Source organism: Rhinolophus sinicus, chromosome 8 (assembly GCF_057876585.1).
Source record: "Rhinolophus sinicus isolate RSI-liver-muscle chromosome 8, RSI-T2T, whole genome shotgun sequence".
Taxonomy (NCBI): Eukaryota; Metazoa; Chordata; class Mammalia; order Chiroptera; family Rhinolophidae; genus Rhinolophus; species Rhinolophus sinicus.
This window is the reverse complement of record NC_142508.1, coordinates 32,336,227-32,363,292: the sequence shown is the minus strand read 5'-3', so window position 1 is coordinate 32,363,292 and position 27,066 is coordinate 32,336,227. Positions and strand designations below refer to the sequence as shown.

The window sequence follows — 27,066 nt, the reverse complement described above, 5'->3', positions numbered from 1 at the left end:
CACCTCCTGCTGCTGCCTCCTACCCAAAACCTGGTGTTCCTTCTGTGGCTTTGTGTGGTATTCTATACCTCTCAAACGATGAGTAATATTACACTTTTCTTTCAATAACATTGACCTATCTGTGTTGCCACTTAGTCACCTTCATAAATTAAAACACAGGCACAAATTAAATTAAATCAGCCTCCGTTGGCTGTATATTTTATTTCATCTCCTTACTTCTTGGTGCCCTTCTCTCTTTTCCATTATGCCTACCACATTCTAACATTCTATATAATTATTTCTTTTTTTTTCTCATCTCTTCTTTCATCTTTCTTGAATACAGTGTAAGCTCTTTGATGGCTGGGGTCTTTGTCTCTTGTTTTCAAATTTGTTCCATGCACTTAAGGTTCCAACACAGACAAGTGATCAACTCCATTCTTTCCATTCCACTTCTCATATTTCAGTGTCCTCAGCTCAAAATTTGCTGACATTTTAAGTTTTTACCTATCACAATATGTTCCCCAGAGCCATTCCTGCATATATCTGTGAATAACTACATAATTATTGTTAATAACTTCCAGTAACTTAATCAATTCACAAATGTTTGTCTTTCTTTTTCTCCTCCTTCTCCTCCATCCTTCCACTCTTCCTCATTTTGACAAAAAAAAAAAATGTTTTTGGTTTACCATAAATAATCTCAACTCACTATTCAGACACTGTTATTCCAAGTGAAATTAGAATGACTTTCTAGCAAAGAATGATCATGGTGTTCCAAATCTTTATTTCCATGTTCAGATGTCACCTTTGCACATCTGCTGCCACTAGGACTATGTCATTCACTGTCCTGTCACACAAAAGCAATTATGATGGTTCTTTTCAGATAGCTGGCATATTCCTAAAAGGAAATAAATATGTTTCAGCTTTTGGGCCAAGAAATATCTTTTGGATTAAAGAGTGATGCTCTCTGGATTTGACACCACCAGTGACTACACAGGCAGGAAAGGCACCTTCCTTGACCTTCTGTTTTAAAGTGGCCCAATAACCCCTACTTCTCTCTCTTCCTGTCCATGGCCCTGTCAGGAATCATTCATGAGGAAACCAGAGTGTCAAAGAAAATAATAAATAGATCCACTTTAAAATGGCACCAGAGCTGCCATCTCGAGGAACTGCCTTATTTGTTTTATGCCTCAAATCTCTGGAATATTAAAATGGCAAAGTAACCTCTGGACCGGGCTTAAAGCAATCTGTCTCCCAAAGAACTGTTTGCAAAGATAACAAAAAAGCAGATGTTATGACTACTGGGGTGATGACTACTGACTGGCCGAAAATTAAAAACATTGTTTAGAATTCACATCACTATGTTATGCTATCTGCACCAATATCAATGCCTTCCTTCCATTGATGTAATTGTTCCCCTTCCCTGTCCCATAAATACCCCTAATCAGAACACTATTTGGTCTTCTGCCTGAATCAGTGACTCCCAAATAGCTATTGTTATTGACCTCAAATGAATGCTTGTAGCCTCACTTTGAAAGGCCTTTTATTTGTAGGTTAATAAGAGGAAGTGCTCCAGTTAGTCACTCATTTCAGGGCACCCCCAACCTCACTCCTTCTTCAACTAGACCTGTCTAAAAACAATTCTCTTACCCCTGACCCAAGTGAAGCTAACAAAACTGACTTAAAGCTTCCATGTACACAAAGCTTCCATGTATTTAAAAAACAAGGAAATAGTAGTGGACTATGAGTGGACTCGTGACATTTCATGTGGCACGTCAATTTGCTTCTGTAGCTTTGGGGAATATCTGAAAGAATATGTCTATAAACATTTCTTCCACCCCTACAGATTACACTGCACAGAAGCCATATGTCTATTGGCCATTTGTATGTCCTCTTTGGAGGAATGTCTCTTTAGGTCCTCTGCCCATTTTTTAATTGGGTTGGTTTTTTGTTGTTGTTGTTGAGTTGTATGAGTTCCTTATATATATTGGATATTAGCCCCTCATTGGAGGCGTTGTTTGCAAAAATCTTTCCCCATTAGGTTGGCTGCCACTTTATTTTGTCTATGGTTTCTTTTGCTGTGCAGAAGCTTTTAAGTTTGATATAGTCCCATTCATTTATTTTAGCTTTTACTTCCCTTGTCTTTGGAGTCAAATTCATAAAATGCTCTTTGAACCTAAGGTCCATAAGTTTAGTACCTATGTTTTCTTCTATGCAGTTTATAGCTTCAGGTCTTATGCTTAAGTCTTTGATCCACTTTGAATTAATTTGGGTACATGGTGACAGATGGCAATCTAATTTCCTTCTTTTGCTTGTGGCCTTCCAATTCTCCCAGCACCATTTATTGAAGAGGCTATGGTGCAGACTCTTAAAAGAGGTGCCAAGCTTCCCTGTGGCCTCAGAGCCTTAGGCACCATTTCCCACCGCCTTTTGCGAAACCAGTGGGCTTCCACCTCAGAGGCGAGAGCAAAAGGGCTACAGCACAGGCAGAACTACATTACCCAGAAACCTCTGCGCCACGCGGTTGCGGCACTGCTCCGGGTATTTCCCTATGTGTGGATGACGTCTGGGCGTGGCTTGGGCGTCTTCCTCACGGCGGACATTTTGTCGGGCTTTGGTAGGACAGTGGGAGGGGAGGCATGCGAGCTCTGGTTTGATTGTGAGGTGATGGGAGCGGGACAGGGCAGGAGAAGTCTCGTCTCCACTGCAAAGAGATTCGGCGGTGGCAGCGCCGGAAAAGATCTGAGTCTGGACCTGGGATCCCCAGGCTCCGCAGGGTCCAGGCCTTGATGGCGGCGGCCACGGGGATGGGCCCGGTGTAGGTAGGTGCTGTTTCCTGGACGTTGACGCGAGCGGACCCTCACCTCCTAACCCTAAGGCCCCTTATGAGGCTGCTTGATGAGGTCACTACATCCAGGCTTCAGTGCGTTTGTGAGTGGAACCCCCATTTCCAATAGCCAGTGTAATGAGACGTGGGAGAGCAAAGGCGGGGAGGAGGGATTGAGCTGGGAGCGTTCGGGAAAGTTGGGTCCTTGCATCTGCAAGGAGCGGAGTGTACTAGCCATGCCTGTAGTGAGAGTGTCAGGCGAGTGTCTTCATTACGAGGACGCTGGGAGCTTTGGAGGGACAGGATTTGATTAAGTATTTTAAAAGTATCCCAACGTTCGCTCGGGAAAACGGACTAGGATGGGGTGGGGATGATGAGAATGGGGGCAGGGAGGCCGGAGAGGAGGCAAGAGACTCTAGGAGTGTGGTGGTGGTGGTGGTGGTGGTGGTGGTGGCGGCGGCGGCGGCGGCGGCGGCGGCGGCTGTACCAGAGCAGTGGCAGGAGGTGTTGAGGGTGGAGAAGTCACTAAATTCTGTAGAGATTTTGCAGGTGGAACCAACAGAATTTGCTGCTTTGTCAGATACGGCTGTGAGTGGAAGTAGGGAATGAAGGGTTATCCAAAAAAATTTCTCCCCTCCCCCTGAACATCCTGAAAGAATGGAAATGTGTACTTTGGAGCAGGGAGCACCTTTCAGGGGGATCAGGAGTTGGGTTTTGAACGTGGTAAATCTGAGGTGTCTCACAGTGGAGGTGTCACGTGGGTATTTGGTTATGCAGACCTGGAGTTCTGCAGGGTGAGCTGTGCTGGAGACCTCTTGGCCGATGAGGCCTCAGGTCAAAGCCTGGGAATCAGATTTTCAGAAGAACATTAAGGACAAGATGTTCTATGTGGTTCCTTAAGTGAGAGACATTGGAGGGCAGGGGAGAAGGGTGGGCATCCCTGAAATTCCCTCCAGAAAGGAGGGATCCAGAGGATGAAAGGTATCTGGCTGATGTCAGCAGGAAGAGAGGGCTGGAGGGTGTTAGAAGCTTGACCTGGGATGGAGAGCTGGGTGTGAGGTGCAATAGGTTTCCCATGCTGTGGACTCAGCTTACCCCCATAGGCACTGCCTGTGTAGAAGAAGGAAAGTTATCCAGGCTAGTGGAGCAACTTCAGCCCAATTCAGGGTACTGGTACATCAGTTTCTCAGTTCCTGAGGTAAGGAGAGATGATGAGCTTCTCTAATGAGGGGCCACTACACTAGCAGACTCACCTTCAGAGGAGTGAGTATGTACCGTGTTTCCCCGAAAATAAGCCCTAGCCAGACAATCACCTGTAATGCATCTTTTGGAGCAAAAATTAATATAAGACCCTAGCCGGACAATCAGCTCTAATGCATCTTTTGGAGCAAAAATTAATATAAGACCCGGTCTTATTTCACTGTAGACCCAGTCTTAATTTTTGCTCCAAAAGATGCATTAGAGCTGATTGTCCGGCTAGGTCTTATTTTCGGGTAGGCTGGTTTGGTGAAAAGACTAGTGTACCCTTGGCAAGTATACATAAGTAGTCTGTTAAAAATATATAGATAGGATAAATTAGATTTATACCCGTGCTTAATAATTGATTGCAGTGCTTGTCTTTATCACTTCATTTGCACAAAAAACATTTGCAGTGTTAAGCTCATGGACAGTAAAAGCTAATTCAAAGGTATTTGACATATACTAACGTGTGATACAAACAGCAGCCCTGTTAGGTGGGCACCACTATTAATTGCCGCTTTACAGATGAAGACACTGAGACACAGATCCTGCTCATGGTCACAGAACTGATAGGAGGCAGCACTAAGGTGTGAGTATCTGAGGTTAGACAACCTGAAATCATCTTCACCAAAGGGCAGGACAGCAGTTAGGGGAACAGTTAAGTCCATGAGACCCTACTGTGGTAATCTATCACTCCCAGCTCCCTCTTCCTGCCAGGTTGCTGTGGTGGCAGAAACACTTACGATCTCTGCAGAGTGTAGTTCCTCATTCAGCCCACCCCCACCCTGTGATCTTGGCAAGCAAGTATGGTGAATGGTAGTATCTCAGGATTCTTCCCTTCTACCTGCCATTGGGTTTGGGGATCCTTGTGTTACCAAGGTCTTGTACTCTGACTTCTATTCTCAAATTATATGGAAGAGTTTCTGTTTCTAGCTAGAAGTGGGATGAAGTGTGGGACAGTTTCCCGCCAGGGTGTTCAAATGCATCACTTGAGGCTCCACTGGGAGTGTTCAGGAAACCTCAAGTCTCCCATATGTCTGGTGTGATCTGAGAGCAGGGGACAAGATTCAGCTTTGGAATGACAGCCTGTGAAGCTGGACTTCTATTCTGAGGGTAATGGGGGCCATGGAGGGTTTGGAACAGAGGAGGCAGTGATTTTCTGATGTGGAGGGTGAGAGAAAAAAGGGGAGGAGTCAGGGATGACCCCACAGTTTTTGGCCTGAGACGGTAAATGGTGTAAGGATAAAAAAATCCTCAATTGAGATAGTGAACAGGTTGATGGTGCGAGTAATATCAGGAGTTAGGTTTTGACTGTATTGAATCTGCGATGTTCCAAAGACATCTGAGTGGAGGTGTCAAGTGGACAGCTGGACACACAGGTTTGGAGTTCAGAGAAGGGATTATAGTTGGAGACATCCACAAGTTGGCAGCCAGTATGTGGTTTAGGTTAGAGCTGTGTTTCAGATTTAGAGAGAATCTTTATGTCATGGTGGCATTGACATTTAGGAGTCTGAAAAGGGGGTGGACACAGCAGAGTGGAAGTAGGAGTCACTTGAGAGACAAGAAAAGGGAGAGTAGTGTCTGTGGTTAGAGGGGGGAAGAAGAGGATCTGGCAGGTGAAGTCTTCAGAGAGAGGGTGAACATGCAATGGATGCTGGGGTGTACAGTAACAGAGATGAGATGAAACAGGCTGAAGCTGGTGCTTATTTCCCTCTCTGAGTGCTTCCTGGGCTTTTGTGGTGACCTTTGGTGGGATGCAGGGAGTTTTAGTCAAGCTGGTAAATAAGCTCAGGGACAATTGGGTCAGTTGGCAGAGTCACTGTACTTGCAGTAGCAGGCCAGTGGGTGTGGGCTTTGAATGAGAGTTTAGTGTTAAACCTGTGATTGATGAGAATATAGCATCCTCAGTGTACAATAGCAAAGTGGGAAAAGGCAGGGTTTATTTAATATCTGTACATGGTTCTGCATTGCTGAAGTTGATTCAAGAAGGGGGATATTTAAAAGCTGGATTCAGAGATACTCATGGCAGTGGGGGCCATCAGCTGGATGCATTAACCAAGCATTCTCTGGATACTGTGTGCAGATTTGCATGTAGGAGGTGTCTGTGTTGTGGGCGTCCATAGATAAGAGGGAGGGAGGTGTGAGCTGAAGAGTGATGTGTACATGGAGATGGAATCTTAATTCATGGTCTGAGGGCTCTGGTACTGAGGTCTTTATGGAGAATGCTGAGTTCAAATTTGTGTATGAGAAGCATAATCTCTAGACCCCAAGGGAACTAGCTGGCAGGAGAAGGGTGGGCCCTGCGTGCCAGGCCCATTCTGTGTAGTGTCTGTCTACCTGTCCACCTGCCTGTTGTTCTGGGCTGGACAAAATGATTAATGTAAAATGAAGGCAGATCATGCATCAATCATACAAGGGCCTGATATCTTGTCTAAGTTGGGGAGGAAAATGAATATGTGGTGAATAGACTAGGAGTCCAGGGGAGAGAGGCTGCCCCATGCTTGGTTGTCTGCTTACGACAGTGTCATGTGACTTTTGAGGATGTGTTTGTGTTTTTCTTCTGGGAGGAGTGGGGACTACTTGATAAAGCCCAGATACTCTTATCACAATGCAGTGTTTTTTACACTTTGCTTTACAGCCATCCTGGGTGAGGCTCCACGTATTCCAGTTTTTTGGGCTGTGCCCTGCTCTTCCTTTTTTCCCCTAGAGGTTGCCTTTTCCTTTTCATACCTGGACCATGGGCACTGCTGTTTTCCTTCATTCCCTCACATAGGTCCTCTGGGTGCCAGAGCTCAGCTGTGTGTACTGTCTCCTCCACTCCCTGTGCTCATGCTGCCCCAAACCCTTGCCAGGTGGGGTTTCAGGATCAGGAGTCTTGTGGCCAGCCCAGTGGATACTACCCTGCTTGGCCTCTCCCTGGCTGGATGGCTCTGTCCACATTCATGACACCTCTGTGCTCCAGATTTTGCCCCATATCTTTAACTGATCCTTCGGCCTACCTGTATCATGAATTGCAGTCATGGTCTCTGCTTGTGGGACCCATTAGGTTGTTACTACAAGACATTTCTGATGTTCATTTTGTAATATTTAGTTTTCTTTTAATCTCTCATGATTGGGCTGCCTGGGGCAGTGCTCTCTCACACACTTGCCCTATCTTTCCTCTGGCTTGTGTCTTGCAGCTCTTCTGTGGTTGCTGAATTACAGCAGGGCAAGGAACTCTGAGAGCCTGACTGAGGTCATGACTCTAGTGACAGCAAGAGTGTCTTGGACAGGCCCTGGTGAGGGAGAGCATAAAGAGGGTGTGACCTCAGGGCTGGGTTTAAATATCACCAGAAACCTATCCTGTGCCCACTGTTTGGTACCCAGGCTATAAGCTGTACTTTATTTCTACTTTTTCCTCCCTATTCTGGACACTTTATACACTTGTCATTTCTATTCTGACCTCTGACCCAGGGCTGTCCACCCATTCACCAGTGCTCTCCTACCTATGTTGAGACATACACATATCCTTAAATATAAGTTACTAATTTTGAATCATAGTTTTCTGTGCTTGGACATAGGTTTCTATATATAACTCACTTGTTACCAACAGCCAAAACCCTTTTAAGTCATTTGCAAGGGGTAAGTTGGAGATCTGCCTGCTTCTTCTCCCTGAGTTACATCCCATCCTTGTGTCTTTGTCACTTGTGAGGCCTTCCCCATTCTGTGACCCTTAGAGCTTAGTGATGCACAGCAAGTTTCCTTAACCTGATCCCAAGTCTGTCATCTTACCAACAAACCCATAGACTCAATTCTGGGTGTGCTAGACACATTTGTGATGGGTTTGCCCCTTCCTACCAAAGTCAGCATGCATTTCAATAGCATTTTTCTGCCTTCAGGCTGTTGGCGTGGAGCAGAGGATGAAGAGGCACCTTCTGAGCAGAGCGTTTCTATAGTTCATGCTTCCAGGGCAAGGCAGGTTCATTCACTCAAATGGCTCACCCTTGTGATATATGTGACCCCATCTTGAAAGACATTTTGCACATGGATGAACACCAGGAAACACGTCATAAACTGAAACCTTACACATGTGAGGCATGTGGGAGACAATTCGCATTCAGCACAAGCTTTCACCAGCACCAGAAACACTACAGTATAGAGAAATCCTTAAGAGACAAAGGCAAGAACTCGTTTGTGAAAAACTGTAGAGTTTATGAAGAACATCACTTGTCAGAAAAGCCCTTCACATGTGAGGAGGAACAGAAACAGGCAGGTTTAGGCAGTCATCAGCAAAAGGCCACCCGCAGCAAGAGGAAGACAAGGAACACTGATATTGGAGACGCCTTTCACATCGGACAGATGCATCACAACTGCAGTGATTGTGGGAAGGCCTTTAGCCGCAAAGACACACTTGTGCAGCACCAGAGAATCCACACTGGAGAAAAGCCATACGAGTGTGGTGAATGTGGCAAGGCCTTCAGCCGCAAAGCGACACTGGTGCAGCACCAGAGAATCCACACGGGAGAGAGGCCTTACGAGTGCAGTGAGTGTGGGAAATCCTTTAGCCGCAAAGACAACCTTACTCAGCACAAAAGAGTTCACACTGGAGAAATGCCTTATAAGTGTGGCGAATGTGGAAAATACTTCAGCCATCACTCCAATCTAATTGTACACCAGAGAGTTCACAATGGAGCGAGGCCTTACAAGTGCAACAGTTGTGGGAAAGTCTTCAGACACAAATCCACACTTGTTCAGCATGAGAGCATCCATACTGGAGAAAACCCTTATGTTTGCAGTGACTGTGGGAAATCCTTTGGCCACAAATATACCCTCATTAAACACCAGAGAATTCACACTGAGGCAAAGCCTTTTGAGTGCATTGAATGTGGGAAATTCTTTAGTCGAAGCTCTGACTTTATTGCACACCAGAGAGTTCACACGGGTGAAAGGCCTTTTGTATGCAGCAAATGTGGGAAAGATTTCATCAGAACTTCCCACCTTGTTCGGCACCAAAAAGTTCACACTGGAGAAAGGCCATATGAGTGCAGTGAATGTGGGAAAGCCTATAGCTTAAGCTCCCACCTCATTCGGCACCAGAAAGTTCACACTGCAGGAAGGCTTTAAGAGTGCTTTCAACACAACAGGACTTATGGAGAGGAGCTCTGTGATTACCTTTTGTAAGGGAGACATCAATCAAATGTTGAACTTCATATATCTGAATATTAACATTGGGGAGACACCTTATGAATGCCAGGTACATGGGAAGCTTTCAGGGGCTGTGTTGCACTTTCAGCCCTGCTGAGGTTCCTTGCAAGATTTCTGTGTCAATGCCTGGCTGAAACCATCTCAGCTCTACCAGTTTAGTTACCCTAATATCCTCACACAGAATTTTGTACTCTTTCCAATCCCTGGAGGGAATTATAACAAACCTGAGTTAAATGGGGGGGTCCTCATTCCCTCCCACTGACTGGTAGAGGGGTGGACATGACCCATCTTTAGCAAGAGGACCTAAGTTGTGTTCTGGTAGCAAAGAAAGGTTTATTTTACTTTCTTCATGAACATTGTTGGTTTCATGTGATAGTTGTGACAGTTTTTCTCAGCCTCCCAAGTCACCCAGCCTGGAGAACTACTTGCCTCGTGTTGCTCTGGCTAGCGTGATAATAAAGACATTATTTAATCATGAAGGTCCTTTCGTTCTTTTTACTGTTTGGAGTGGTTTGAAAACAATTAAGCTCTGCCAAACTGAAGAGAAACAGTGTTTTGGGGGGCTTCCAACTTTATGTGCCTCAGATGGAATGAACAGCAGGTTGGCAGAGAACAATTTTTAGTCCAGCTTTGGCATTCAATTCCATTGCTGACAAAAGCTGCTTAGATGAGAGCTCACCTAAGCAAAAGTGTGGGGCTGATTTTGTCTGGCTTTCAGTTGAGGGCCCAGATGTCACCTTGAGGGCATTGTTGTAACAATCTACATTGTGTATAGGAACTACATAGATTGAGTGTCTTGTTTCCAACATGTGTCCCATGTTCCCCAGCACTGTTGAGGGGAAGCTGTTCCTCAGGACCTGACATGTGCCACGTGCCCTGAAGGCCAGAATCGAGTACATAAGTCAAGACCTGTGCCTAGGAAGGAAACAAAATTAATATAGAAACATTGGGTGTGAATAATTGGGATTGGAGAGACTAGCAAATGAGAACCACTCAGATCCTTGCCCATTGTAAAAACACCCATTAAACAAAACAAACCCCATAAACATTGCAGTCACTATGGCTGTATGGAAATTCTTAGGACCTCTAGGGCTGTCATATGACCAAGGTCAGTCGCAGAGCAAAGAATGTAAAGTTTTCCTCGATTCCTATGCCTCTGGACTCCTTATCTAATGTCTTTGCTGCATGGGCAGGAGCCATAGGGTTGCGAGTAGAGACATGGTGGTCCATTGATGTAGATTTTGTGACCAGGCAGAGTTCCGGCTGGCTCACAGGGAAACAGTCTTCATTCCTTGCCAGTTTTTCTTGCTACTAAGGAAGAGGTTCTTTTCACAAGGCATTTGTTGGAGATGGTAGTCACTGTATGGATGTGCAATCTTCTGGTTTTCCCATAGAAGTGGGAGACCCAGACACTTAGGTGGAATTATTTTTTATAGTTTCATGATTACACCATATAGTTTCATGGTGTAGTCAACATGCAATATACAACACATAATTTGGTAAGTTTTAATATGTTTATACACATGGAATCACCCAAGCCATGATATTGGACGTATCCATCACCCCAGAATTACCTCATGCCCCTTCATAATCCCTCTTTCAATGCCCTTCTTAATACTTCCCCTCCCATCCCTAGGCAATCATTGATTTGCTCTCACTATAAATTTGCCTTTTCTAGAATTTTATTTAAGTGGAAACTTAAAAGTTTATTTCTGGTTCCTGTCTTTCATGCAGCATAGTTATTTTGAGAATCATCTATGTTGTGTGTATGTATATACCACAGTTTATCCATTTATCTTCATTGACACTTGTTTTTTTCCAGATTCTAAATATTATAAAGCTTCAAATATTCATGTTCAAGTCTTTATGGACAGTTAGCTGAGGAAATTTCTAAAAAAGTGTTGAAAGTGGCCTTGTTGCTTATGAATTACAGTAAAATGTGACAGGGAAGAGGTAAGTATAGGGAAGAACTGTAAGTAAGTATAGAAAAGACTCAAGGCTTGATTTGGGAAATTCTCCACCTGTTAATTGCAAGACATTGAAATGAAGAGATTCGGTTAGGAAAGCATATTCTAAAGTAGCTGATGGTGTGTCTGCACACCTTTTGTAATACCTCAGCAAGATCAAAACTCACTATTGGGTCACACAGAAATCTCTGAAAAGATTCATTATGTGACTAAGCAGGTCTCAATACAACCAGCGAGCATCTAGGAAGCTGGAAGGTGTCCTCAGCCATCTCAGCAAAAGCCAAAAACAGATAGGGGCTTATCTAGTGGGAAAAAAAATCTGTGGACCAACCTTTTGTCAAATGGAGTGAATCTCTGACATATGTAGGAGACACACAAAGTTCTTGAAAATTTTATTCTAGAAGAAACACCTTGGATCTAAACGGACAGAATATGAAATTAAAGTGTAGATTAATAAGTGTAGAAATAAGTTCTACACTGAGGAAACCAAGCTACAAGCCTGTGTTACCTTTCATGACTCAGCAGAGTAGAACCCAGAGAGGAGCTTTGAGCTCTGTGCAGGGCCTGGAAACAAGCTATTCCCAGGCCTTGATCCCTAATGTGGTTTGCCAAGCCTGGTTTCAAAATGTCTTGTGATTAGTGGCTCTTCTTTCCATGTTCTCCCTTTTGAAACAATGTATACACATATAACTATTATCCTAGGTCTGTTCCACCATTTTATTTGGGAGAAGATACCTTATTTTCTCATTTTATAGAACCACAGATGGGGGGAATATGTGCCCTAGGGTGGATCATACCCAGAGAGAGCCTCACCCATACCTCATTTGGACACTTCAGATGAGATTTGGGACTTTTGAACTAATGAGATTTAGAAGAGATTTGGATGTTGAGTTGGTATTGTAATGGAATGAGACCTTTTGGAATTTTGGGACCAGTTTAACATATTTTGCAAGCAGGACAAATAGGAATCTGAGCATCAGAGTGTAAACTAGTAGAAAAACTGTTTCCAAAGACGTCCATGCCCTAACTCCGAGTACCTGTGAATGTTACTTTCACAGGTCCCAAAGGCCAATAGGACTTCGCATATGTAATGAACATTACTCACTTTCCAAGGAGATTTATCAGGTGGGCTCAATCTAATCACATGAGCCTTAAAAAGGGGAGAACCTTTCTCAGCTGCAGGGAGAAGGATGCAGACAGAAGAGTTTGACGTGGCAATATGAGGGAGCTGTCTGATGCCCCATTGCTAGTTCCAGGATACAGCTGTGCTAGGACTGGAGAGGAACGCTAGGAGCTAAGGACAGCACAACCACCTCAGTCCTGGCTCAGCAGGATCAAGAGGTCAGAGTTCAGTCACACAAAATGAAGACTACTGTATTTTGCCATGTATAACGTGCTCCCGTGTATAATGCACAACCACATTTCTGGCCCAAACTTTCAGGGAAAAACTTTCATTTTTTTAATTCAAATTTTATTTGTTTACATTTAGGTACTTGTTTTTCATATTATAAAGGAATTTTAGCATTTTTAAAAACATTATGGTATAAGAAATTTTATGTAACAAATAATTACAAAACAAAAGAACAGATACAGGGTAGAAGAAATTTTATGTACCGGTAAAAAAGTTATGATATTTACTCATCATAGAAGGCCAACAAGTCTTCATCATTGCAAGTTCATTGTAAGTTCAACAAAACTGATTATCATATTCCGGGGTATTATTTTGCATATAGATACCGTTACTGATTTCTAGAGTTACATTTTTAACTCATAGCATAAATAAAAAAATTTAAAACATTTATATAGATACGAAACTAGTACTGCCCATATATAATGCACATCCTTGTTTTTCCCTCACAGATTTGGGCAAAAAAGTGCACATTGTACATGGCAAAATATGATAACTGACTTCGCAGATCCCCTCAATGCAACCAGGGAGCATCTAGGGAGCTCAGAGACAGTCCTACAACCACGTGGACCTGGATTCTGCCAACAGCCCAAATAAGCAGGAATCTGGTTTCTCAGCCTCCAGAGAGGAACACAGTCTGCCATCATGCAGGAATCACTGGGCCTGAGAGAGCTCCACCTCAGGGGCAGGGCATCAAAGGTATGAAGGCACTGAGCTGGGCCAGGGCAGGACTTGCCTACAGAGGCTTTGGTTTCGAGGGGAAAGGAAACCAGAGCCTTGCAACCTCAAACTGCTGGCTTGGATGGGGTGAGGGGCTGGGGTGGAGTAGGCAAGTAGGTGGGTGCCCAGGTAGAGTCTAGAGAGAGCTCTGGTCTAACTGGCTATACCCCCCCCCTACCCCCCCCCCCCCCAGGCTTTCTGGCCTCCATGTGCCTGGTTCTGCTGCCTTTGACTCCTGCCATTCCCAGCAACCCATCTTTTGGGGTCTCCACAGCCTGGGAATTCCTTCTCACCTAATGGCTTCTAGCAGCAGCAGTGACTCCCTGGTCCTCCTGTGTTGTCCAGATATACCTGCCCTGGTGGCTCCTCTGGTCCTTCCTGCATCCTGGCAGCCAGCTTCCTACACAACCCAACCTCCACGCAGGCTTCTGACCCCACCATCCCCGCACTCTGCTCCCACACCTGCCACCTGCATCCACAAAGCTCCTAATTCCACCAGTTCCTACATAGGTGCCCACTCTGCCTCGGGCCCCACTGAACCACCTGGGACTTCCTAGCTCCTGGTCTGCAGCTTAACCTGGTGCCCAGGCCCCTCTGTCTTAGTGCCTGGCATCTCAAGGTTTGAGGTTCTCTTTGCAAAATCACTCCCTCACTCCACAGAAAACACCGAAATAAGAAGAACTGGAACGCTATTCCATCTGGAGTGGGAGAAGGTGGTCCAAATGGTCCAGAAAGTTGTGGATATCCCCTAGGTGGAGATCTCACACTGGGTGTTCGTGGGCAATCCTGGGGTGTGTGGTACCACTGTGAGCAAGAAGGCTACTCCTCATTCAAGGGTAGAAGGGGCTTCTTCCATCACAGGTTTACCTGACTCAGGGTGAGTTCTAGGAAAGGTATTTTACTGGGCATTTTAAACAATCCCCTGGGAACAAGCGAAGGCCAATCATGGGCAAATGCTCAGGTCTTTCCACCAGAAAAAAAGACTGCTTTCAGATTGTGATAATTTCATTTTCTGGTGTTCAGTATTTTTCTCAGCCTGGCAAAGATCCTTGTTAATTTTATTTTCTGTTTTCTGATCAGTTTTTTGGTCTTTGTTTCCTGCTGTTCCATGAGTTTAAGAAATTCAGAAGTATCCACTGGGACACTTTGCTTTCCAGAAAAACAAGAGTGAAGCCCTATGATTTCCCCCACTTAGAACCTGGACACAAAAATCAGGGTACATGAAGGTCAGTGTGACCAGAGTTCAGGTGGCATACGGTGGGAGGGCAGGGAGCTAGAGATGGGGGACACATGGAAAGATGAGAGGCTAAGAACTGAAATTATTGGCTATGTTCTGATCTGTACAAATGTGACGAGAGTGAACTGAGGTTTAGAAAAGTACAACTGAAGGGCAGTATGGTGTAGAGAACAAGAGGTAGGAGCCTTAGAAATATTTCACCTAGATAGAGGGACTTAATTAAACACAGATTAAAGTCTGCTATGGATCCATCCTGAAAATAATTAACAGCAAGCGTCCAAAGGAAAAACTGCTGTAAAGTACCTTTACTGAAAGTCATGTCAAAATCTGACACTATTTAAAGGAATATAAGCAAATGCAACACCCACTGTACAGTTTATCTTGTCTGGTACCCAATTAAATAATTAGTGGGTGCACAAAGGAGCAGGAATCTAAGACATAGCATGTTAGCATAAAAAAATCAGTAGAAGCAAGCACAAAAATGACAGAAATGATAAAATTAGCAGACAATTATGTTACACAGCTTTTATAAATATCCTACATTCTTGGAAGTATGGGAAAATCAAGAACTTGATTAAAAGAGAAGAGATGTAAAAATAGATATAAAAATAGACCTATATGGAACTTAATGGGAAATGCAATATCTAACACAAAAAATATGCTACATGGTATGAAAGCAGATGAGACGATGCTGAATTAGAGATAAGTGAATTTAAAGATGCAGTTACATGGTGAAAAACTAAAGCCCTTTGCTCTACATTCAGGAACACGACAGGGCTGTCCCCTATCACCTCTGCTTTTCAACATAGTGTTGGAAGTCCTCGCCAGAGCAATCAGGCAAGAGAAAGAAATAAAAGGCATCCAAATTGGGAATGAAGAAGTTAAATTGTCACTCTTTGCAGATGACATGATGCTATATATAGAAAACCCTAAAGACTCCACCAAAAAGCTATTAGAAACAATCAACGAATACAGTAAAGTTGCCAGCTACAAAATCAATGTACAAAAGTCCATTGAATTCCTATATACTAACAATGAAATCGCAGAAAAAGAAATTTAAAAAAATTCATTTTGCAATTGCAGCAAAAAGAATAAAATATCTAGGAATAAATTTAACCAAGGTTGTGAAAGACCAATATGCTGAAAACTACAAGACATTTTTAAAAGAAATTGAAGAAGACACAAAGAAATGGAAAGGCATTCCGTGCTCATGGATTGGGAGAATCAACATAGTTAAAATGGCCATATTACCCAAAGCAATATACAGATTTAATGCAATCCCCATCAAAATTCCAATGGCATTTTTTAAGAAATAGAACAAAAATCATCAGATTTATTTGAAACCATGAAAGACTCCGAATAGCCAAAGCAATCTTAAGAAAAAAGAACAATGTGGGAGGTATCACACGCCCTGACTTTAGCTTGTACTACAGGGCTACAAGAATCAAAACAGCATGGTATTGGCAGAAAAACAGACACATAGAAAAATGGGATAGAATTGAGAACCCAGAAATAAAACCACATAAGTATGGACAGATAATTTTTGACAAAGAAGCAAAAAACATACAATGGAGAAAAGACAGCCTCTTCAATAAATGGTGCTGGCAGAATTGGAAAGCCACGTGCAAAAGACTGAAATGGACTGCTATCTGTCACCATATGCCAAAATTAGTTCAAAATGGATCAAAGACTTAAGCATAAGACCTGAAACAATAAACTGCATAGAAGAAAACATAGGTACTAAAATTATGGACGTTGGGTTCAAAGAGCATTTCATGAATTTGACTCCAAAGTCAAGGGAAGTAACAGCTAAAATAAATGAATGAGACTATATCAAACTTAAAAGCTTCTGCACAGCAAAAGAAACCATAGACAAAATAATGAGGCAACCAACTGAATCGGAAAATATTTTTGCAAACAGTGCCTCCGATAAAGGGCTAATATCCAAAATATACAAGGAACTCATGCAACTCAACAACAACAAAACAAACAACCCAATTGAAAAATGGGCAGAGGACCTGAAGAGACATTTTCCAAAGAGGACGTACAAATGCCAAATAGACATATGAAAAAATGCTCAACATCACTAATCATCAGAGAAATGCAAATAAAAACCACAATGAGCTATCACCTCATCCCAGTTAGAATGGCTATCATCAACAAGACAAATAATAACAAGTGTTGGAGAGACTGTGGAGAAAAAGGAACTCTCATACACTGTTGGTGGGAATGCAGACTGGTGCAGCGCTATGGAAGGCAGTGTGGCGGTTCCTCAAAAAATTACGAATAGGACGTCATAGGAATGGCGGCAGCGGGGCGCACTTTTTGAGTTCTCCATCCAATCTTATCAGAAACGGGAAGCTTATAACCCATCAAAGGACTCTCTGCTCATCACGCAGAACAGCGAAGAGACTCGCGCAGGGATTACTTGCAGGTGGGGAAAAATTTGGGCGAGCAGGGGAAGAAGGAAGGGAGCGGAGCAGAGACACGCCGCACCTGTGCCTGTGAAATTCGGCCCCCACCCTTGGGTTGTGGAAATCTGCTCCGCACCTGTGCCTGTGAAAATCCAGCCCACACCCACAGCTACAGATACGCAGGATATTCCAGGACGGAGGAGAGCGCAGAAGCCAGGAGGTGGGCGCTTTGCCCTGCGTCCCACAGCGGACCTCTCCCAACGCAGGGGCAGCATATCCAGCATTTGAGGCAATAACTTCAACTGATAACCCCAATTAAGCCTTAGGCTGGACAAAGGACACAAACTCCATACCTGGGCCCCTCCCCCCGCTCTTCCGACCCTACCCCCGCCTTTCTAGAGACTTGATATAGCACCTGCACTAAGGAGCAGTGGCAGATTACAGAGGAGCCTTGGTGCCCGGGCTCCGGGAAGACGGGCGGGCGGCTCTAGCCCAGAGAGGAGGCTAGGAGCTGGGCTGGGAGAGGGGGGAATCTTCCGTCCCCAGCCACCACCTTTTCTGGCCTGCGGGAAGAGTGTAAGAAAGCGGGGCTGGGAAAGAGAAGACCCCTCCTTCCATCCCCAGCCCCCACCCTTTCTTGCCAGCCTAGGGCAGGGCAACCACATCCCCAGCTGCAGAGACACGGGGGTTCCGAGGACAAAAGAGAGAACGTAAAAGCCAGGTGGCGGACTCTTGGCTCTGCATCCCACAGCGGACCTCTCCCCCCGCGGAGGCAGCATATCTAGCATTTGAGGCAATTAGCCTCAGCTGATACCCCCAGTTGGGCCTTAGTCCGGACAAAGGACACAAACTCCACACCTGGGCCCCTCCCCCCGCTCTTCCAGTCCTACCCCCACCCTTCCAGAGACTTGAACTGGCTCCTGATCTGAAGAGCAGTGTCAGATTACAGAGGAACCTTGGTGTATGGGCTCTGGGAGGACTGGTGGGCGGCTCTGGCCCAGGGAAGAGGCTGAGAAGAGTGTGGTTTGCGCTGGCCTAGGAGACAGGAGACTCCTCCATCCCCAGCCACCACCGTTTCTGGCCTGCGGGTGGGGTGTGACACAGCTAGGCTGGGAAAGAGAAGACCCCTCTTTCCATCCCCAGCCCCCACCCTTTCTGGCCTGCCTAGGGCGGGGCAATTACATTGGTGGAGGCACTCCCAGGGATCAGCAGTAAGTGGCAGATGCAGCTCTCAGCTTTCAGCAGCTGAGGAATCTCCCGCCGCCACACACACACACAGGGAAGAGGTGCCCTAAGACTCAGGAGAGCTGGACACAGGGCTGGTGGTGCTACTCTCAGTGTGCATATGTGCAGGCAAGGGCAGAAACTGCACTGGCTTTGTAAAAACTACTGTCCAGACCCCTCAGCCCCACGCATCTAAAGCTGCAGCCCCAATGTCACTCTGGGCACCAGGTGACCGGCTCTACCTGCACAATACGCAGGGGACTCTGTGCTACAGCAGAGAACAACCTGGAGATTACTTGGTGGGCTTAAGCCACAACTGGCGCTGTTTTTTGTTCTGTTTTGATTTGTCTTTATATCTGTGACATCTTTGCGTGTGTCGAGTGGGGGTTGTCGATTGTTTGTTTTACATGTGAATGTATTTGATTTTTTCCTTGTTGTTGTTGTTGTGCTTGGTGATTTGCTTTGCTCTGTAATTGCCCTACCAGTGCCCAGCTTAAGAGGCACAAGATTCAACATACCCAGCGGCCAACTCCAGACCAAGCCAGATACTACCGGGTTTGACCTACAAGTGACACACCCAGGGGGGATTCTTTACAGGCACATAGAGGCCAAACCACATCTAAGTGGTCAACCCTCACACAGCAGAACACCCTGCGTGGGCCGAGCCAAGTCTCACAACTAGTCAGCCTAGGAGTTAACCCCACCTACTCACAAGTGAAAAGCAATTAAGGATCTTCTTTAACAGGACAATATACACAACACAAGAGTCACTTTTGGAGCACACGCAGGGGAGAAGAACGAAGTAGTGCAAGTGAAATATAAAGGACATTTATTACATACTAATCCAGCAAGAACTAAGAACTCCAGGGCATCTACCTAATACATCGAAGCAAACACAGAGAGTCAGCCAGAATGAAAAAACAAAGAAACATATCCCAAATAAAAGAACAGAAGAAACCTCCAGAAATGGAACTAAATGAAGCAGAGGTAACCAAACTATCAGAGACAGAGTTCAGAATACTGATGATAAGAATGTTTAAGGAGCTTAGAGAGGACATCAAGAAGGATGTAGAAATCATAACGAACAACCAGTTAGAACTAAAGAACACAATTACTGAAATAAAGAACTTACTTGAAGGAATTAACAGCAGGTTAGATGAAGCAGAGGATCGAATCAGCGACTTAGAAGACAAGTTAGCAGAGATCACCCAAACAGAACAACAGAAAGAAAAAAGAATAAAAAACAATGAAGATGGTTTAAGAGATCTATGGGATAACATCAAGTGCAACAACATGCGCATCATAGGAATACCAGAAGGTGAAGAGAAGAAACAAGGGATTGAGAACATATTTGAAGTAATAATGTCTGAAAATTTCCCTAACCTGATGAAGGAAACCAACATACAAGCCCAGGAAGTGCAGAGAGTTCCAACCAGGATAAACCCAAACAGGCCCACTCCAAGACACATTATAGTTAAAATGGCAAAGATTAAAGACAAAGAGAGAATCCTAAAAGCAGCAAGAGAAAGACAGAGGGTTACATACAAGGGAACTCCCATAAGACTATCAAATGACTTTTCTGCAGAAACATTGAAGGCCAGGAGGGAGTGGCAGGAGATACTCAAAGTGATGGAAAACAAAGGCCTACAACCTAGGTTGCTTTATCCAGCAAGGCTATCATTTAAAATTGGCGGACAGATAAAGAGCTTCCCAGAAAAGAATAAGCTAAAGGAATTCATTACCACCAGGCCAGCATTGCAAGAATTCTAAAAGGACTTCTGTAAATAGAAGAAAGATGAAAACAATCTAACCACAAATTGAAAAATGGCAATAACTATGTACTTATCAATAATCACTTTAAATGTAAATGGTTTAAATGCTCCAATCAAGAGACATAGGGTGGCTGAGTGGATAAGAAAGCTAGACCCTTGTATATGCTGTATACAAGAGACTCACCTCAGATCAAAAGACACACACAGGCTGAAAGAGAAGGGTTGGAGTAAGATATTCCATGCAAATGGAAACGAGAAAAAAGCTGGAGTTGCAATACTTATCTCTGACAAAATAGACTTTAAAATGAAGAAAATATTAAAAGACAAAGATGGGCACTATATAATAATAAAGGGATCAATTCGACAAGAGGACATAACCCTAGTAAACATCTATGCACCCAACATAGGAGCACCTAAATATATAAAACAGATATTGACTGACATAAAGACAGAGATCAACAGTAACACTATCATAGTAGGGGACTTCAACACACCTCTGACAACAAGGGACAGGTCTTCCAGACAGAAAATCAATACGGAAACAACAGCCTTAAATGACACATTGGACCACTTGGATTTAATCGATATTTTCAGAGCATTCCACCCCAATGCTGCAGAATACACGTTCTTCTCAAGCGCACATGGAACATTCTCCAAGATAGACCATATGTTAGGCCACAAAGCAAGTCTGGATAAATTTAAGAAAATTGAAATCATACCAATTGTCTTCTCTGACCACAGTGCTATGAAATTAGAAATGAACTACAGGAAAAAAACTGGAAGACACACCAATTCATGGAGGCTGAATAACATGTTACTAAATAATGAATGGGTCAAGCAGGAGATCAAGGAAGAAATCAAAAGATATCTCGAGACAAACGAAAATGAAAATACAACGACCCAAAATCTATGGGATGCCGTGAAAGCAGTCCTAAGAGGGAAGTTCATAGCACTGCAGGCCTACCTAAAGAAACAAGAAACATCACTAATCAACAGTTTATCTTCACACTTAAGGGATCTGGAAAAAGAACAACAAAATAAGCCCAAAGGGAGTACAAGGAAGGAGATAATAAAGATCAGAGTGGAAATAAATGAAATAGAAACCAGAAAAACAATACAAAAGATCAATGAATCCAAGAGTTGGTTCTTAGAGAAGATAAACAAAATTGACAAACCTTTAGCTAGACTCATTAAAAAAAAAGAGAGAGAGGACCCAAATTAATAAAATCAGTAATGAAAGAGGAGAAGTGACAACAGACACCGCAGAGATACAAAAAAATTTAAGAAATTACTATGAGCACCTGTATGCCAACAAATTTTACAACCTGGAAGAAATGGATAATTTCCTAGATGCATACAACCTTCCAAGGCTAACTCAAGAAGAGACAAAAAACCTAAATAGACTGATTACCACCAAGGAAATTGAATCAGTAATCAACAATCTCCCAACAAACAAAAGCCCTGGACCAGATGGCTTTACAGGCGAATTTTACAGAACGTTCAAAAAAGAATTGTCACCTATTCTCCTCAAACTCTTCCAAAAAATCCAGAGGGAGGGAAGACTCCCAAACACTTTTTACGAAGCCACTATCACCCTGATCCCAAAATCAGACAAAGACACCACAAAAAAAGAAAACTATAGGCCGATATCGCTAATGAACATAGATGCAAAAATCCTCAACAAAATACTAGTGAACAGAATTCAGCAATACATTGAAAAGATCATACACCATGATCAAGTGGGATTCATCCCTGGTATGCAAGGGTGGTTCAACATCCGCAAATCAATTAATGTGATACACCACATTAACAAAATGAAAAATAAAAATCATATGATCATATCAATTGACGCAGAAAAAGTATTTGATAAAATTCAGCAGCCATTCATGATAAAAACCCTTAAGAAAGTGGGAATAGAGGGATCATATCTCAACATAATAAAGGCCATATATGATAGACCCATAGCTAACATCATACTCAATGGGGATAAGCTAAAACCATTCCCCTTAAAATCAGGAACAAGGCAAGGTTGCCCACTTTCTCCACTTCTATTCAACATAGTGCTGGAAGTTCTAGCCACAGCAATCAGACAAGAAAAAGAAACAAAAGGCATCCAAATCGGTAAGAAGGAAGTAAAACTGTCATTATATGCAGATGATATGATACTATATTTAGAGAACCCTAAAGGCTCCACCAAGAAACTATTAGAGCTGATAGATGAATTTAGTAAAGTAGCAGGATACAAAATTAATATTCAGAAATCAGTTGCATTTGTATATACCAATAATAAAACATCAGAAGGAGAAATTTAAAAAGCAATTCCATTTACAATTGCTCCAAAGACTATAAAATACCTGGGAATAAATTTAACCAAAGAAGTAAAAGATCTGTACTCAGAAAATTATAAGACACTGAAGAAAGAAATGAAAGAAGATACAAATAGATGGAAACACATACCATGTTCATGGATAGGAAGAATTAATATAGTTAAAATGTCCATACTGCCTAAGGCAATATACATATTCAACGCAATTCCTATCAAACTACCAACGACATTTTTCACAGAAATAGAACATATAATCCTAAAATTTATATGGGATAACAAAAGACCCCAGATATCCTCAACAATCTTGAGAAATAAGAACAAAGTGGGAGGTATAACAATACCTGACTTCAAATTATACTACAAGGCTACAGTAATCAAAACAGCATGGTACTGGCATAAAAACAGACCCATAGATCAATGGAACAGAATAGAGAGTCCAGAAATAAATCCATGCCTATATGGCCATTTAATCTATGACAATGGAAGCAAGAATGTACGGTGGGGTAAAGACAGTCTATTCAATAAATGGTGCTGGGAAACTTGGACAGACACATGCAAAAAGATGAAGCTGGATCACCTCCTTACACCACATACAAAAATAAATTCAAAATGGCTTAAAGATTTAAATGTAAGATCTGAAACCATAAAATTCCTACAAGAAAATATAGGAAGAAACTTCACAGACATTACCTGGAGTAAGATTTTTACTGATATATCCCCTCACGCGAGGGAAGTAAGAGAAAAAATAAACATGTGGGATTACATCAAACTAAAAAGCTTTTTCACAGCAAAGGAAACCATCAATAAAACAAAAAGGGATCCTACTGAATGGGAAAAGATATTTGCCAATGATATATCTGATAAGGGGTTAATATCACAAATTTATAAAAAACTCACTCAACTCAACTCCAAAAAAACAAACAACCCAATTAAAAAATGGGCAGAGGACATGAAGAGACATTTTTCTAAAAAGGACATACAGATGGCAAACAGACATATGAAGAAATGTTCAACCTCACTAACCATCAGAGAAATGCAAATAAAAACCACAATGAGATACTACCTCACCCCAGTCAAGATGGCTATCATCAATAAATCAACAAACAACAAGTGCTGGCGTGGATGTGGAGAAAAGGGAACGCTGGTACACTGTTGGTGGGAATGCAGACTGGTGCAGCCACTATGGCAAACAGTTTGGAGGTATCTCAAAAATCTTATGATCCAGCAATCCCACTCCTAGGTATCTATCCGGAGAAATCCAAAACTCCAATTCAAAAATCTCTATGCACTCCTATGTTTATTGCAGCACTATACACAATAGGCAAGACCTGGAAACAACCGAAATGCCCGTCAGTAGATGACTGGATTAAGAAACTGTGGTACATTTATACAATGGAGTATTACGCAGCCATAAAGAAGAAAGAAATCTTACCATTTGCAACAACATGGATGGACCTAGAGAACATTATGTTAAGTGAAATAAGTCAGAAAGAGAAAGACAAATACCATATGATCTCACTTATATGCGGAATCTAAAGAAAAGAATAAGTGAATAAACTAATCAGAGACAGTTTTGGAAACATGGAGGAAAAACAGAGGGTTGCTAGAGGGGCGGGGGGGTGGGGATAAGGGGAAGGTGAGAGGTTTTGAAAAATAGTTGGTAACCACAAGATGGTCATGGGGGTTTGAAAATTAATTTGGGGAACGTACAGAGGGATAGTGGATGGGGGAGGGGCGTTCACACAGTGTGAGGGATATAAATGATAAACGTCTAAGTTTTGCTTTGTCTTGTGCACCTGAAACTAATAAAAAAAAAATTACGAATAGAATTACCACATGACCCAGCAATCCCTCTCTTGGGTACAACCCCAAATATCTGAAAACATTTATACATAAAGACAAGTGTGCTCCAATGTTCATTGCAGCTTTATTTACGGTGGCCAAGACATGGAAACAACCAAAATGTCCTTCAATAGATGAATGGATAAAGAAGTTGTGGTATATATACACAATGGAATACTATTCTGCCATAAGAAAAGATGAAATAGTGCCATGTGCAGCAACATAGATGGATCTTGGGATTATAATGCTAAGCGAAATAAGTCAGAAAAAGTCGAGAATCATATGATTTCACTGATATGTGATATATAAACCCAAAACAAAAGAACAAGACAAACAAATGAGAAACAAAAATTCATAGACACAGACAATAGTTTAGTGATTACCAGATTGTAAGGGGAGAAGGGCATAGATGAGGGTAAAAGAGATCAAATATATGATGGAAGGAGAACAGACTCTGGGTGGTGAACACACAATGTGATTTATACATGATGTAATACAGAATTGTACACCTGAAATCTATGTAACTTTACTAACAATTGTCACCCTAATAAACTTTAATTAAAAAAAGAGGTGCAGTTATAGAAATTATGCAAAATGAACCACATAGAAAAGGGGAAAGTGGATAAACAATAATATCAATAGTGACTTGTAGGAAAATATCAATGGTCTATTATAAATGTACTTCGAATGCCAAAGCAAGAGCATACCAAGAAAGAATAGCTAAAACATTTCCCTATTTATTTAAAACTAAAAACCACACAGCAACCATCTGAAGTTAGGAAGAGGCAAGGAAGGAATCTTCCCCAGAGCCTTCCAAAGAAATATGGCCTTACTGGTATCTTGATTTCAGACTTCTAGCTTCTGGAACTGTGAGAGAATAAATTGCTGTTGTTTTAAGTACTCAGTTTGTGATAATTTGTTACATCACCCACAGGAAACTAATACATCGACCAAGCTGGTTCAATGGATATTTAGAGAATCATTCTTCAACAATAGCAGAATATACTTTAAGGTTCACAAAGAATGTTCACAAAATATACCACATTCTAGGCCATAAAACAAAACATGAAAAAATGTCAATAAATGTAGAACGATTAAAATCATGAAAATATATAATCTGACTACAAGGGAATTGAACTAGAATTTGTGAAAGAATACTATCTGGAGGGAAAAAATCCCCACATATTTGGAAATTGAAGAAAACATTGATAAACAATGTTTGGGTCAAACAAGAAAAAAATTAGATAATAGTTTGAACTGAATGAAATGAAACCCAGTATATCAAGATTTATTATAGCTGAGACTAGATGAAAATGTATAGATTTAAATACTTATTTTAGAAATAAAAATGAGATAAGTAAATAATTTTAATATCTAAGTAAAGACACTATAAAAATAATTAAAACTGAAGTAGGCAAAAGAGAAGAAATAATAAAGAGCAGAAATTAATAGGTAAGAGAAAATCAATGAACTCCACAGCTGTCCTTTGACTAGATCAATATAATTGATAGATTTCTAGGTAGACTGATCAGAAAAAAATTTTGCAATAAAATAGGGTACTGTACTAGATGTATTAAAGACATTGAAAGGATTATACATCTTTCTAACAATTCTATGAAAGCTAGAACTTGACCAAAAACAATTCCTTAAAATACTCCAACTACTCAGTTTCACTGAAGAAATGAGTAATCTGAAATGTCCTCTCTTATAGACATTGAATTGGTAACTTAAAAATGTCCTATAATTTCATGCCGAGATGGCTTTACTAGTGAATTTTTCTAAATAAGGAAGAAGTAATTCCAATTCCACTCAAATTATTTACAAAAAAAAAAAAAAATAGGATGGAACTATTCCCATCTAGCTTTATGAGATTAGCCTTAACTTGATACCCAAACTAGGCAATATTATTAGTAGAAAACTACACATGAACATAGATGCAAAACATCCTTAACAAAATTTTAGGAAATAGAATACAGTGATGATAGATAGATAGAGATTAAATCCTCACCCTAGTGAGGTAAGATATATATAATATAAATGTTAAAAGTAGATATAAAATATAGATATATATTAAAATATACATATTCCTATATATAAAAATATATTTCCTAAATGGAAATTATCTCACATAACATCAGTACAATGATCAAAATGAGAAAATTTAATATTGATCCAATAGTATTATGTAATTCAAAAATTATATTCAAAGGTCAATTATCTTATTATCATCCTTTATAGCCATTTTTCCAAGACCAGAATGAAAGCCAATATCATTAATTATATTTATTTCTCATCTCTCTTTAGTCTAGACAGATAGACAAACAGGTTTTTCTTAGAAATGAAAATACAGAGCAAGATATTAAGGCATTATAAAGAAGAAATCTTACCATTTGCAACAACATGGATGGACCTAGAGGATATTACGTTAAGTGAAATAAGTCAGACAGAGAAAGACAAATACCATATGATCTCACTTATATGCGGAATCTAAAGAAAAGAATAAATGAATGAACTAATCAGAAACAGTTTCAGAGACGTAGAGGAAAAACTAGATGGGAGGGGGGATGGAGATAAGGGGGAAGGTGAGGGGATTAGAAAGCAGTAAGTAACCACAAGATTGTCATGGGGTTATGAAAGTTAATTTGGGGAATGTATCAATAATGTGAAGATTTTGTAAGGTAGCAGATGGATACTTGTCTCATTAGGGAGACCACCTCAGGGATGATGTAGATGCCTGATTACTGCACTGTACACCTGAAGCTGAAGCTGAACAATAATGAATGTCAACTACAAGTTTGTATGTGTGCATATATATACATATGTATGTATATACTTACAACAAGTAGAGTACAGCATTAGGAATAGAGACAGTGGAAATGTAATGGCTGTGTGCAATGTCAGAGGGATAGTGGATGGGGGGAGGGGGTTTG

General features: G+C 41.8%; 1 protein-coding gene across 5 annotated transcripts; it reads left to right on the top strand.

Moving 5' to 3' along the window:
- Positions 1-2,558: 2,558 nt before the first annotated feature.
- Positions 2,559-26,742, top strand: LOC141567602 (uncharacterized). 5 transcript variants are annotated; one of them, XR_016022160.1, is made up of 3 exons: positions 2,559-2,798; positions 13,054-13,300; positions 14,402-23,921. XR_016022160.1 is itself a non-coding variant. In XM_074315566.2 (2 exons), the coding sequence occupies exon 2, from the start codon at positions 8,015-8,017 to the stop codon at positions 9,143-9,145; it is 1,131 nt and encodes a 376-aa protein (XP_074171667.2). In that variant the 5' UTR covers positions 2,559-2,798; positions 7,921-8,014; the 3' UTR covers positions 9,146-9,705. The 5 variants fall into 5 exon arrangements, 2 of the variants coding, with proteins under 2 accessions (XP_074171667.2, XP_074171668.2); XR_016022159.1 differs by having other exon boundaries at positions 13,054-14,547; positions 15,323-23,921; XR_016022158.1 differs by having other exon boundaries at positions 13,054-26,742.
- The last annotated feature ends 324 nt before the right edge of the window (positions 26,743-27,066 follow it).